This window comes from Puntigrus tetrazona, chromosome 22 (assembly GCF_018831695.1).
Source record: "Puntigrus tetrazona isolate hp1 chromosome 22, ASM1883169v1, whole genome shotgun sequence".
NCBI lineage: Eukaryota > Metazoa > Chordata > Actinopteri > Cypriniformes > Cyprinidae > Puntigrus > Puntigrus tetrazona.
In genome coordinates this window covers 6,361,610-6,375,093 of record NC_056720.1, presented here as the reverse complement: position 1 = coordinate 6,375,093, position 13,484 = coordinate 6,361,610, and the positions used below count along the sequence as shown (strand labels likewise).

The 13,484-nt window shown below is 39.8% G+C and overlaps 1 protein-coding gene across 1 annotated transcript in view; it reads left to right on the top strand.

Annotated features, from left to right (window-relative positions):
* ptpn4b (protein tyrosine phosphatase non-receptor type 4b) overlaps window positions 1–13,484 on the top strand; it is a 27,443-nt gene continuing 13,959 nt past the window's right edge. The window contains exons 1-12 of the mRNA XM_043223229.1: window positions 1–346; window positions 4,975–5,129; window positions 8,697–8,804; window positions 9,243–9,285; window positions 9,395–9,473; window positions 9,854–9,898; window positions 9,988–10,040; window positions 11,052–11,172; window positions 11,406–11,493; window positions 11,936–12,024; window positions 12,158–12,221; window positions 12,507–12,679. Coding sequence (XP_043079164.1) covers window positions 4,992–5,129; window positions 8,697–8,804; window positions 9,243–9,285; window positions 9,395–9,473; window positions 9,854–9,898; window positions 9,988–10,040; window positions 11,052–11,172; window positions 11,406–11,493; window positions 11,936–12,024; window positions 12,158–12,221; window positions 12,507–12,679 — 1,001 coding nt within the window. The 5' untranslated portion in view covers window positions 1–346; window positions 4,975–4,991. The remainder of the gene's footprint in view (window positions 347–4,974; window positions 5,130–8,696; window positions 8,805–9,242; window positions 9,286–9,394; window positions 9,474–9,853; window positions 9,899–9,987; window positions 10,041–11,051; window positions 11,173–11,405; window positions 11,494–11,935; window positions 12,025–12,157; window positions 12,222–12,506; window positions 12,680–13,484) is intronic.

The following is a 13,484-nucleotide window of genomic DNA, read 5'->3' as shown; positions in this document are numbered from 1 at the left end:
CTGCACGTTGCAGCCGCAGCAGCCAGTAGCAGCAATACAGAGACATATGCGGGATTATAGAGCTAAACCCGGCCAGCAGCCACGGAGGAGATTGCAATTGCGTCTGAGGCTTGTATTTAATGCACCGCGCCCGAGAAGAAGCCAGGATCGCGTTCCCGTTTCGGAATTATCACTCGTTACTGTGCCAGAGGCCCCACGAATTGAATGTAATGTGAACATCTACAGCAATGTGGTGATTTTCCTGCAGATGAGCTGCCGTTTTGCCCTCTCCCCCCTCCTATTCTCCTTTCATCATAATTCAAGATCATCTTCAATTCACTGGACTCTCCTAGACCTGTATATGAAGGTAAGCATGCATTACGGTTGTATTTCTGTATTGGTGTCACCATTCATGCATGCATGCATACCCTGTCTTCCTTTTTTTATCCCATTGCATAGCAACCAAACCAGCCAATGCAAGCTTCCAGATCCCTGAAATGATGCACAGGCAGAGGCATAAAGCGTGCGTTCACCTTGCACGCCGATTTTTTTTTAGGCAAAGGTTTGCTTCGGGTGCAACGCGAATGCCTTTATGTAACGTCCAGGGTTTTAATTTCTGCTGCATGTCAAGATAATCCATCCATATGATGGCCAGAACGCATGCGGTGTCCGTGATTCGTGCAGCCGGGCAACATGGATTGCATGCATAGCGCGTTTCGTTCTGTTCTGATACCTGGCAACCCTCTCAATGGCCTCTTTTCCAGATCCTTCAGCTGTCATGCGAGATATATCTGAGCTTTTGTGTTTGTTTAAGGTTTATGTCACATCTGTACGTCTCCTCTGCTCCCCATTGTGCCTTCTTTTCTCTGCCACATCATTACATAACCTCGGCTCTCATCCTTTGCATGCAAATAATCTGCTTGCATACAGTTGGATCCACCAGAGGACCTTATATTGGTGCAATGTATCACCATAAGGTTTGTTCTAATTGTTTTCTGGGCACTACGCATCTCCCCTGGTTGAGTCGGTGACATCATCTCCTGTTCTGTCCCCCTGGTGTGCGAGCGTGTGTGTAAGTGCGCATTCTTCAACAGACCGTAATGCCAGATCTGGATGTGTGGTGTTCTACTGATGATGCACAAAGCCTTTTTTTCATGAGGAAATCGACTTGTCGCGCTACAGTGCGTTCGGTGGAACGCTCTTCATTGCAGTAGGGTCGGATGTTCCCGAAACGCTGGCTTGGGTTCAGGTGGAATAGGTAACTCGGACGGAGGATGTGTCGAATGAATGAATGAATAAGTGAATGACGGCCTGTTGGGCTGTTAGCATCTTTGCCTTCTCATCTGCTAGCTCACTGGTTTTGCTTCTGCGTTTAGATGTTTGCATGCAATTATATGTATGTATGTAAAAACTTGTGGTTTTATAGATGGGCATGCGATTTTATTTATACAACGTTTTATCTTGGAAGGTGCCGTTCAGGCCTGCCACATTAACATGCCAAATTTTAAGTGTGCATTCAATTTGGGGAAAATAAATAAATACATTTCCAGATATTTACAAGCATAACTTTTTAATTATGGATTGTGTTTGGGCTGCCGAATGACATTATTTGCGAGATCTGCGTTTGGCATTTAAGCAATAAATTGAATATTTAAAGTATTTACGTGCGATTTTTACGTGTAAGGTCCAACAGTTCCTTCAAAGGGACTGGTTTTATGCATTAAACATTTTATGCACGCAACCGTAAAAACAGCTAGCCTACTTGCAAAATCGAAAAAAGCATTCTCGTGAAGTTTTTCTTCCTATAAGTCAATTTGTTAAATGGAGCATTAAAATAATTGTTAATAATACAGCGACCTGCGTGCGTCCAATAAATCACGTAAGTGCGTAAATGACAATAGAAATATGAAAATATATCGGAATTTTTTTTTATAGTGTATAATTATATAAATGTTACTGGCTTTCGGCATTTGATTGACGTTCACAGAACGCTAGTTGAGAACCTCTGAAAGTTATCACACATTATACTTTCACGTTAGAGAGAAGGATGGAAATATTGGTTTAGGGGGCTGACCGTGAGAGTGTTTTTGGGGCGGGGGATTAAACTAATTTTGTAACCCCACTGTTCTTCTGAGGTGTTGGTGGTCTGAACCCCACTCAGCGGAAAAATTGTAAATGTTTCGGGGTTTGTGGTATTCAGTAACATCCGGGGAAACTTCTAGAGAAGACAAATGTTCCACCACACACACACACACACACACACACCCAACACATCACAGTTTAGCAAGTTATACAAAGAGATTATCCTCTCTGCATTGACACGCAGGACAAATAAGGCTGCGCTGATGTAAGTATCAGATATGAACGTTATTTTTAGGGCCGATCTGCGTTTTTGTGATCTTACGATTGAAAATCTTTTTGAGGTTTTTCTTTTTCTGTTCGAAGAGATCCTCGACAGCGACGCTTTGTAGACTAGTGTAAATTCAGTCAAACGAATCTCAAAAGTTTAAGCGTGCTCAAAAAAATGTATCGCATTTGGCACCTTGTGTCTGAGAGTATCTTTCCATATAGATCGTGTCGTAGATTAATGGTTGTAATCACTTGGGTGGGGGAGTTTGAATAAGCGACTGTGAGCGTCCAGAAAGGTCGCATGTTTGTTCCTACGGGTCACGAACCCTGACCCTCTGTTATTTACGCAGCTGCCTTTAAGTGTTATGGGAGCTCGTTTCGTAGGGCACGAACATGTGTAAAAAAACTTAGGTGCGCCCGTTTTTAGAAACCACTAAAAACGTTAAAAATAAACCACGTCGGCAACTGTGAACGATAAATGACGCAAATGCTTTTTAAAAGGGGAAGAGAAAGCTTGATGATCCTAAAGAAAAAAAGAGCCGTTTTATCTCATTGGTTTGTAAAAACCGTAAAAGTATAGTTCGACCCCCCCCCCAAAAAAGACATTTTTTTTATTCACCTCATGTCATTCCAAACCCGTTTGATCTTCTGTAGAACACAAATGAAGATATTTTGTAAAATGTTCCGGTGTTTTGTTTTCTTGTCGTTACAGTGGGTTTTTGTTTGGACCCCATTGACTTTCATTGTAAAAACGAAACAAACGAACGTAAAGCTTTAGCTTTTTTTAAAAAAAAAAGTATGTTTTGTGTTCCAGGGTCGAGTACCCTTTGAGTAAAACCGCTGAATGGTAGTCACCCTCTTCCCTGACCTTAGCACCAGTAAACGTGCCGAGAATGTGTTAAGCCAGTGTTCTTGGAAAGAGACTTTGTATACGACATCGCATAAGCTCGTAACCTGCTCCCCGTCAGCCGCCCTGTGGACGGATACGGTCCTTTCCTCCCGACACACACAAATGAACAGGTCTGTCAAACACCAAGAAAAAAAAAGACTCTAGATTTGGGTGGTGTCGAGTCCGAGACCCTACAGCGAGCTAAAACAGTAAGAGGTTTTTTTTAGATCTAGGAAACTCACCGTCAGGTCTTTGATTCCTACGCTGGCCAATCTAGAGTTTTTCGGCTCTAGATATTCTACTCTAAAGAGTCCAGAGTGGGCTGTCTGGAAATAATCATTCTAGAAAGGCTGGGGATTGAAGTCTGAGATCTCATAGTGGGCCGTCCAGTACACTGCTTCTTGTTCTCTCGACTCTAGAGTGAAATGCATAAAGCAAAAGAGTTTCGATTCGTCTCATGTAGAGTTAAGTGTCCATGGATTTTATTTTGGTCATACTATCCGTTAGATTTAGTCAGTATTTTGATATGTAAACTTATAAACCCTCAGAAACAAAGGTGCAAAAGCTGTCTCTTGGGTGGTGCCATTTCAAAAGGTACGCTTTTAGGTTCAAATATTTACACTTTAAGTGCTAATGTGTATCTTTAGGGTACCAAAATGGACTCTTTAGGAGCAAACATGTGCAATAATGTCTTGTAATGTAATGTAATGTAATGTAAAGAAATATCAAATAATATATTGCAGTTTCTGCTGAAATTAAAACATCGAAATAAGAAAAACAAATTGTAAAAATGTATATTTTAGTCAGCAAAAACACTAGTGCACATTCGTAATCGTATTAAGTCCAATTATTGGCAATATTACGTGCAGAAGAGTTAATTAGCCTGCTAGCCCTTTAGTTTCCCACTGTTCAGTATTAGCGTAAACAATGTTAGCGTACTGTAAATGATGTTTTCTGGGGGTTTTTTTTCTCTTATGCATCAAAAGTGTTAATTATCGTCTTGAAGTGCATTCTTGCTGTGTCTTTGTCATTGCTGATGGTATCAGTATCAGTCAGAAATTGAATTAGGTGTGGGAGATTGTGTAAATGTTACGTCTCTCTTTGCTAGGAGTTCAAAGGAAGATTCACAGCGTACTGCTTCGTGGAAATTCTTCTGTCTTTGTGTGTCTGATCGAAATTGCTCGATCTTTTCATATATAAATAGGTATCTTTTGAGGGACTCTTCAGCGGGCCGATAGTCTTGAGGAATCTGAGAGCTGACCGAACGTGACCTTGTTTGCTTCGAGGAGAGCGTTTAGTATCAATAAAACCTTGAATGAAAGAGTTCAGTATTAGAGGATGAGTGTCATCTGAATTAGGTTAGCTCACGGAGCTAAAAAAAAAAAAAAAGTAAATATATTAAGCGGTTTTCTTCCGCGAGCTGCATGAATCCGAATTATCTTGACACCAACCCTGAACTCTATTTCCTTTACAAGTTTCTTCAATTGAAAAACTATTTATTTTTAAGTGCCTTGTTTTGGTTTTTGCTCCCTACTAGTAGAACCTAAAAGCGAAAATCTTTAAATCGTTTTCCCTGCAAGCTTTACAGCTGTTTACAGGAACTTTTAGGTGGAGTACAGACGCATGTTTGTGAATGGTGTTTGCCGTAGGATCACATGGGCTAGTGTGTGTGTGTGTGTGTGTTTTAAACTGCCTGATAACGTTTACCGTGGTCAGGTGAGCGTGTTGGTGACCTTTAGCCTCTGTGTGTTTCTCAGACGGAGTGGGGACCGTAATGACCGCACGCTTCCGGTTGCCTGCTGGCAGATCTTACGATGTGGGAGCGTTGGAGGAGGCCAGAGAGAGACAGCACGCGCAGGTGGATTGTAACGTTTTACTGCTGGACAACACAGTGCAGACCTTCAGAGCCAATGTGAGTATGCATGCGTTCGTTCACGTATGAGTAACGTCTGTGAAGGAAAAAAAAAGGGAACTTGCCGAAAAACTTGGCTACCGAGATGTAGACGAGTTTGGTTCTACATCACTTTCTCTGCTTTGAAGCGAATGGGTTCCCAAGTAGAGTCCAAGTAGAGTCCAAGTAGAGTCCAAGTAGAGTCCAAGTAGAGTCCAAGTAGAGTCCAAGTAGAGTCCAAGTAGAGTCCAAGTAGAGTCCAAGTAGCTGGTTAAAAACACCACTCCGGGCAACGGAAGGGGATTGCTTTAAAGGTTTTATTTGCTATTTTGGACTGCTACTCTGACGGCACCCATTCGCTGCAATTAATTCGTTGGTGAGCAAGTGATGTAAAGGTCCTTGCACGCTGACTTTAAAATGTAGGCTTTTCTTCCCACATTTGTCCTTCTTTCCTACCAAAATGCTTGCTACGGATGTGAAAACGCAGAAAATCAAACCTGTTAAGTTATTTTTGAACATTTTGTCATTAATCGCTTTCCCCCCCGTGTCGTTTCAAATCCATAAAAGCTTTGTTCGTCTTTCGGAACACAATTTAAGATATTTTGGATGAAAATCAAGAGGCTTGTGACTGTCCCTTTGACCGCCAAGAAATAAACACTTTCAAGGTCCAGAAAAGTATGAAAGAAATCGTCCGAATAGTCCGTCTGCCATCGGTGGTTATACCGTAACATTATGATGCAACGAGAATAATTTGTGCATGCAAAGAGAATAAAAATAGTGACTTTATTCAAAAATTCAGAAGAAGAGCGTACATAATGGCTCTACGGAGACACAGAGGAGACGAATAGGTTGAATAAAGTCACTATTTTTATATTCTTTGCGTGATGGCAGATCTCTTTCATACTTTTCCTGACCTTGACGGTGTTTATTACTTGGCAGTCAAAGGGACTATCACAAGCCTACTGGTTTTGATGCAAAATATCTCCGATTTTGTTTTGAAGGATGAACGAAGGGTCTGGAACGACATGGAGGTAAGTGATTAATGACAAAAATTGTAAGGTGGAGTAACCCTTTAACGTGTGCAAATCACTAGATTTTCTGACTCTTAATTTCTGCTAAATTTCTCCAAATCTGTTCCGATAAAGACACAAACTCATCTACACCAGAAGATGCCCTGAAGGTGAATACGTTTTTATTTTTTGGCGAATTGTTTCTTTAATTAAGCTAATCCACCCTCAACACTAGTTGTTTTCCTAAAGAAGGCCAAATTTCGTCGCATATTCATTACGGTTAGGGCTACATTCTCGGACAAGTGTGTTTTTTCTTTTGTACGTGATCAGAGCTTAGATTTCCTTCTGATGGATAACAAAACATCCTGTAAACTTACACTGAAGGTCACAGGGTGGATTTTTTGGACTTTGGCCAATAACAAACCATCTGTCCATCTAACAACCACTCAGACCCCTTCCAGCAAGATGCTGAAAACCAATCAGATCACCTTAGCGGCTGCGTAGCAACGCCCTGGCGACCACTCGGGATACTCTGGGATCTCGGCAGCTCACCAGCAGCACTTACAATCGCTTCAGGAAATGCAAACATCCGCTTTAACGCAACAGTACCTCAATACTAACTTGACAAGACTGCAGTATTTTGCGTTTTTGGCAGAAGACCAAGCTCGGAAATTTTGCTCGGGTACATTTTGTAATAAAGACCCTAATATCTCAACAGACTATTTCTATTTTTTGAAGATCCCTTTGGATTTTGAGAAGAGCTAAAGTTTCTTTCTCCGGAGTCCTAAAGAAACCTCTTTAAGGGTTCAGAAGGGCTTTAAGGAATGCTTTAAAATTCTCGAAAAACCTTTAGAAATCGGTCCGCACGGTTTAAGTGTTCTTCGTAAACCTCGGTGAGATTCGTGCGCTGCATTTTAAGTCACGCAAGCAGGCCGAAAGTCACATTTTTCCCCATCGAAAGCAAAGAGCAGCTCGAACTTTCGGCAAAGCATCTCCCACGGGTGAAAGAAATCTGGAACGACGTGTGAAAACGCTGGCGGGACTTTTATTTCCGACTTGAACTGTTCTTTCAGAAACGGTGAGCGCGCGATTTAGAGCCGGCCGGATAATGATCTTCCGGAGGTCGCGAGTTCAATCCTAGGTAGAGGTGACCCAGATACCGCAAAGTAACCGATGTCTGACTTTTGCTGTATCAGCGCTTCCCTCCTGAGTTGCAGCGCTGCCGTTAAGCGTGCAATAAATCGGTTTGGAGGAAAAATGTCTGCTAAATGGCAGGTCGGTAAGAATCACCGCAGGAGACCAGCCGTCTGTGAGGTACAGTAGAGGCTGGCTGGAGTTATGCGATGTGGCGGCTGGGGTTGCTTTTCGGCGTGTGCAGCTCGCAGTGGCTGTTTCGGGCAGATGCTTCACATTCCTGGGTTGGACGGAAGCGTGTCCCGAGGCCACGGCTGTCGTGATCATACATGCTACACGGATCGTCTGGGCTGAAGGGTTAAGATGGCTCGGAAACCTTTGTCTGTCAAAAGTGCCTCGAGTTTTGCTTTTACCGTATTTTGAACAAAATTGTGGAAACGCTACACTTTTGTATTCATTATGTTTAAAAAGAAACATGTTATTACTCTGGTACTTAAACATGATGTTGTCTTGACTGAAAAACATGTAAATAATTGAAGTCATTAATGTCACCAAAAAACATGTTGCTTAATTGCTTGCTTAATTTTTGATTGGGCTTTGGCTCTGTTTTAGTTTTGTGTTGATGGGTTTGGTTTAGGAGGGGCTGGTTTAGATTTGTTTTAGTTATTTATTTTTTTATGGTTTTATTTTTATAACATGGTTTGTTTTTTAGATTTTTATTTGACCTGATTTGTTGTTTTTTGAGTTGGATTGGTTTAATTTTTGTTTTCTCTTTTTCTGTTTTGCTTTGTTCTGGTTAAGATTATTGTTTTTTGGTTTGGTTTTTCATTTGTTCTGTTTAGTTTGTTTTTGGTGCAAGCTAATAATCAAACTTGCACCAAAAACAAACAAACTAAACCGAACAAATAAGTTTATTTTGGTTTGATTCGTTTTGGTTTGCTTTGTTTTTGCTCAGTTTATTTTTTAGGTTTAGTTTTTGCATTTTGTTTTGTATTTTCCTTCGCTCTAGCTTGTGTTGTTATGTTTTAACATGTTTTGTGTGCTTTATTTATTTAGTTTTTACTTAATGTCAATGTGTGCAATGCTGTATGTATGTTATGCAGTCTTAATTAGTTTTATTTATAATTTTATTTGCTCGGGTTTGGTTTGGTTTTTTGTTTTGCTTTGGTGGTTCATGTTTGGCTTTTGTTTGGTTGTTTTGTTTTTTGTTTGGCTTCGGCTTGTCTTTTTGTTGTGGCTTAATGTTGGTTTTGTTTGGTTTGTTTCTATTCGTTCTTATTTGGTTTTGTTTACTTTCAGGTCGTTTTTTTTTAGATTTGACTTGTTCTTATGTTAGCTCTAGCCTCGCATTTGTTCACGTTTTAACATGTTTCGTTTTGTGTGCTTTCTTTTGTTTTTATTTAACAGTCCAGGACTCATATAAAAACCATTCTGTCTCTTGTAGAAGCAAGATCAGGGGCAGAACTTGTTGGACGTAGTGTATAAACACTTGGAGCTAACGGAGCGAGACTATTTTGGCCTTCAACTAGCAGACGACTCTTCTGACAGCCAGGTAGATGCTCACCTGTCACTCAGTCGTCGTCGCCGTCGGCAACGGATCACCCATAATCCCTTGTTTATTCAAGCTACGTCAACCTAAAAAAAATTCTGTTTTTTCGCATGACAGTGATAAGAAAGACTCAAAAATATTATCCCGTGAACCTTCATTATTTATAGCGAGCAGTTTGGCAGTTATTTTGGTTTCTACGCACGGTGTCAGTACAAACAGGAAGGTTCATTCTCAGGTCACAGATTGAAATGCTGATTTCTGTTTCTGCACGTAGTAAAACGAGGCGAATGTTTTAATTCATTCGCGTTTGATGTTGTTCGGTTTTGATTCGACGAGCAGATTTGTCTTTCACGTCGCGGAGCCGATATTTTTAGTGCGCGCTCATCGGGAAGACGTTGAGCAAAAAGTGTCCTAAACTTCGGTTACGTCCGTGTGTTTCAGAGGTGGCTGGACCCAAACAAACCCATCAGAAAACAGCTCAAAAGTAGGTCACGTTTTACTTCTTCTTTTTTTTTTAAGCTATCTTAAGGTGACGTTTTAAAGTGCCTAAAATGAGATTTTCTGATTTGTGATTTTTCTTTTTTCGTTTTTAGGGTCGTCTCCACATAATCTGAGGTTTAGAGTGAAGTTTTTTGTGAGTGACCCTAGCAAACTACAAGAAGAGTACACAAGGTACAGTTTTCTGTTTTCCCCATTTTTCCCCAATTATTTACTTATTGTAGTCCGTTGCTGATTTCAAATGACGTTATAGTCCGTAATGAGGCAGTTTTAAGTAATGCATCCTGATTACTTTTGGCTTGCTTCAAAATTGCTTTTGTACTAATTTGTTTACACCTTTAAAATGGGGGTATTGTTAAACGACAAATAAACCAAGATATATATAACGTATATGACCGTTTAACCAGCATCAGAGAACATGCACATGTATTGTTAAATTACTGAAATACTGGCTTTAATTACGAGTAAATATTTAAGGTCAGAGGGGCTTATTACGTATCTAATTATATCTATTATCTACCAGGAATGTAATATCTGATATTTATTTGTCGCAGGTATTTGTACTTTTTGCAACTGAAGCAGGATATTCTGAGCGGCAGGTGAGCTCGTGCTATTTATTTATTAAAACTATTTTTCCGTTTAAAGTTTTCCTCTGAAAAGCACGCTTTACTTTCTGTTCCTCCGCTAGACTTCCTTGCCCACAAAACACCGCGGTTCTTCTGGCTTCTTACGCCGTTCAGGGTAAGTTTTCCAGCTGATTTATGCTCTAACGATTAGCGGCCCCGTGGGTTTTCCGGTGCCAAATAAACGTGAGGAACCCGTAATGAGGTTTTCTGTTGATCGGGCGCTCTTTATTTTAAACGTTGAAGCCGTCATGCATTATACCAAGTGCGTTCTTGCCATCCGTGATGGTTTTCACGTCGGTCCGAGTGAATTTTCAGACTCCCTGACCTGCGTGTTTGTTTGTTTGGCTGGTGATATAACCGTCCGCACCGGATGAACTAAAGCTCTACGCTTTGCCAAATAGTCCACGATCTGCCTTTTTGTCTCTTTCCTGTCCCCGTCTGACCCATTTCCAGTAATAACGCTGAAAAAAAATGCGTCTAGTGCAGATTTATTACATAATTAACAATCTGTCGTGGTAACCGGTCATGTTACGCTCGCCACAGCCGGTGTGTGTGTGTTTTAGTAGTAGCTTCGCATTTGATGATTATGGAAAGGCGTAACTAAACGCATAAGTTTGCGTCGATTGTCATCTTTAATTAGAATTATCGGCAGGTTTGTTGTGCACGCTTAAAAATATCTAAATAGCAATACAAATGATTTAATAGCGCTGTTAAATTTAATTTCTAAAGGTAAAGGTGCTTCTGTAAAGTTGTACAGAATTATGCAACGTTAGGATAAATATACTTGTTTGTTCTTTTTTTTTGCAGAGAAAATTGTAAAAATGTAATGCTTCAGTTTGCAATTTTTACAAAATTTTAATTTACAAAAATTTTTACCCAATTTATGGTTTAATTTTAATTTGTTAATTATTTTAAATTTTATTACATTTATGCAACAACACGATATATTTTCATATAAATGATCTACTTCGATTTTTTTGGGGGAGAGCTAGCGATTTGAATCTCTGTGAAGTTTCCAGTGCAGCGAATGAGTCAGTCTGCTCACTTAGATCAAGGGTGAAGGGCGCACAGTGTCTCGCGCTGACGTACAAGCACACATGGTTTCTTGGCCTGCTTTGCGTTTCAGCTGAGCTGGGGGACTACAGTCACTCCGAACATTTGCCCGGGTACCTCTCCGAGTACAGCTTCGTTCCCAGCCCTCCGCAGGACTTCGAGAAAGAGGTCGCCAAACTTCACCAAGAGCACAAGTAAGAGAGGCCAGACATGTCCGTGAAATCCTCCAGTGTGTTAAAGATTCTTATATTTAACTGAGTGTCAGCGGAGACCGAGGAACAAAGGGTCACAGCTGAGCACACACACACACACACACACACACACACACACACACACACACACACACACACACAGGCAGATCTGTGGAACAAGGCAGTTCATTGTTAGTGGATCTGTGAGATTGAGTCTCTCTCTCTCTCTTATGCAGTGGACTCACACCAGCTCAGTCCGAGTTTAACTACTTGAATGCTGTGCGGACGCTGGAGCTGTACGGCGTGGAATTGCACTATGCTCGGGTGAGTGACTGGCTCATCTTACCTTACTTATTCATGTCTTATATATATATATATATATATATATATATATATATATATATATATATATATATATATATATATATATAAACACACACACATATGTATATACTACCTGAAAACCCTTTATATTTTCAAATTTGCTAGTAAATTTCACAATTAAATAAAAGGTAAAAAAAATTTCATGTGAAACTTTGAAGTAGAAGGCAGCAGTCCATCGCTATTGTGTCGTTTTAGGTATTTTTTCGGTCAGCATACAGTTTTATTTCTTTCAATCCACCCAGCGCTGTTGACTGATATCAGAAGGATCTCCAGTGTAAGGCTGCCTTCTTAAGCGCACCAAAAGTTTAAGCACCCTTTGAAACGCAGTGGGTTTTGACGTTGCCATGGAAACTGCATCCTTACGGTTCGCGTTTGATTTCAGGACCACTGTAACACAGAGATTTACATCGGAGTTTTGTCTGCCGGCATCTCCGTCTACAAGGACAGGGTACGAGTCAACCACTTTCCATGGTGAGTGTCGGCAGCTTCTCCTGAAACGTTTAAATAAATGGGGAAATTGCATTGAAATAAACGTAACCCGAACGCTTGCTGGGGCTTGTTGTTAATCTTCTGTCACCCCTTCCCTCTGTTTTTTGTGTTTCAGGTTGAAAATTGTAAAAATATCTTTTAAATCGAAACAGTTTTTTATACAACTAAGAAAAGAACTGGTACGTACGAAATGATTTCGCTTTTCATTTAACCCGTTTTTGCTCGATTATTGTATCTGATCGTGTTCCTTATTACACATGTTTGCTCAACAAATGGCTGAAGGCCGCAATTTAATTGATTCGTATTTAGCATAAAATGTGAAAACGTAATTTTTTGCTGTAGCGTTAACGTTAAAAACGAAGCGCAAAATTAGGATCCACGTTGAAAATGGATCCATTTGTAAATCTACGCCGGGCTCGTTTTCTCCTGTCTGGTCTCAGTTCTTTTCGTTATGCGTTTCGCAGACCGAGAACAGAGAGTCTCTGTTGGGTTTCAACATGATGAACTACAGAGCGTGCAAGAACCTCTGGAAGGCCTGCGTGGAGCATCACACGTTCTTCAGACTGGAGCGGCCCGTTCCTCCGGAGAGAAACCTCTTCCTGCATTACTTCACTCTCGGATCCAAGTTTCGCTACTGGTGAGAGCGCTCGAAGGGTTCGAAAGGATGTATCTGAAGGGGCCATTGCATTTTGAAGCTCCAGTTCCTGGATTAGATGTTCCACCTCATGCCAGAAAACCAATAAAAATATATTCTTAATCTCTTCTCTTTGTTTTGAGCATTTTAAGAATAAAAGTATGCTCAATGGTGGGGTTTTTTTGGATAACCTGATACATGCGTATAGATATCTTAACCCTTGTTTCATTTGCTTATTTCCAGAAATGTTAATGATATCACTAAAACTAACTTGAATTGCACATGAACTTACCAAAAAGTTTCCTTACAGTTTCCTTACTCTTGTGGTGTATCCGCTCAAAAATGACCAGCCTACAAATAATTGCTTCTAGATTTCTTCTTATGCCAAATACCAGATATTGGTTTTCAGTATTTTTATCAGTTTTGTATTTTTTATTTTTTTTTGGAACTGATTGATAACTGGTCTCATTGACATTTCCGAAAGACAAGCTTAATTTTGATCATATTGCATAACTACAGCAATACTTTTTGTAATTTTTTTTTTGATCAGAAATATCTAATTAGGTATAGGATTTTCAGTGTTAAGTAAAGTATGGCAAGTAAAGTTCGTTATGTATATTAAGTAAAAGTGAGTTTAAGTAAGGTGTGTGTGTGTGTAGATATATATATATATATATATATATATATATATATATATATATATATATATATATATATATATATATATGAAAAATATCATACTGAATTAAATCAAAAACCTGAAAAAATATATATAAAATTTTTATATAATTTATATTTTATATTTAAA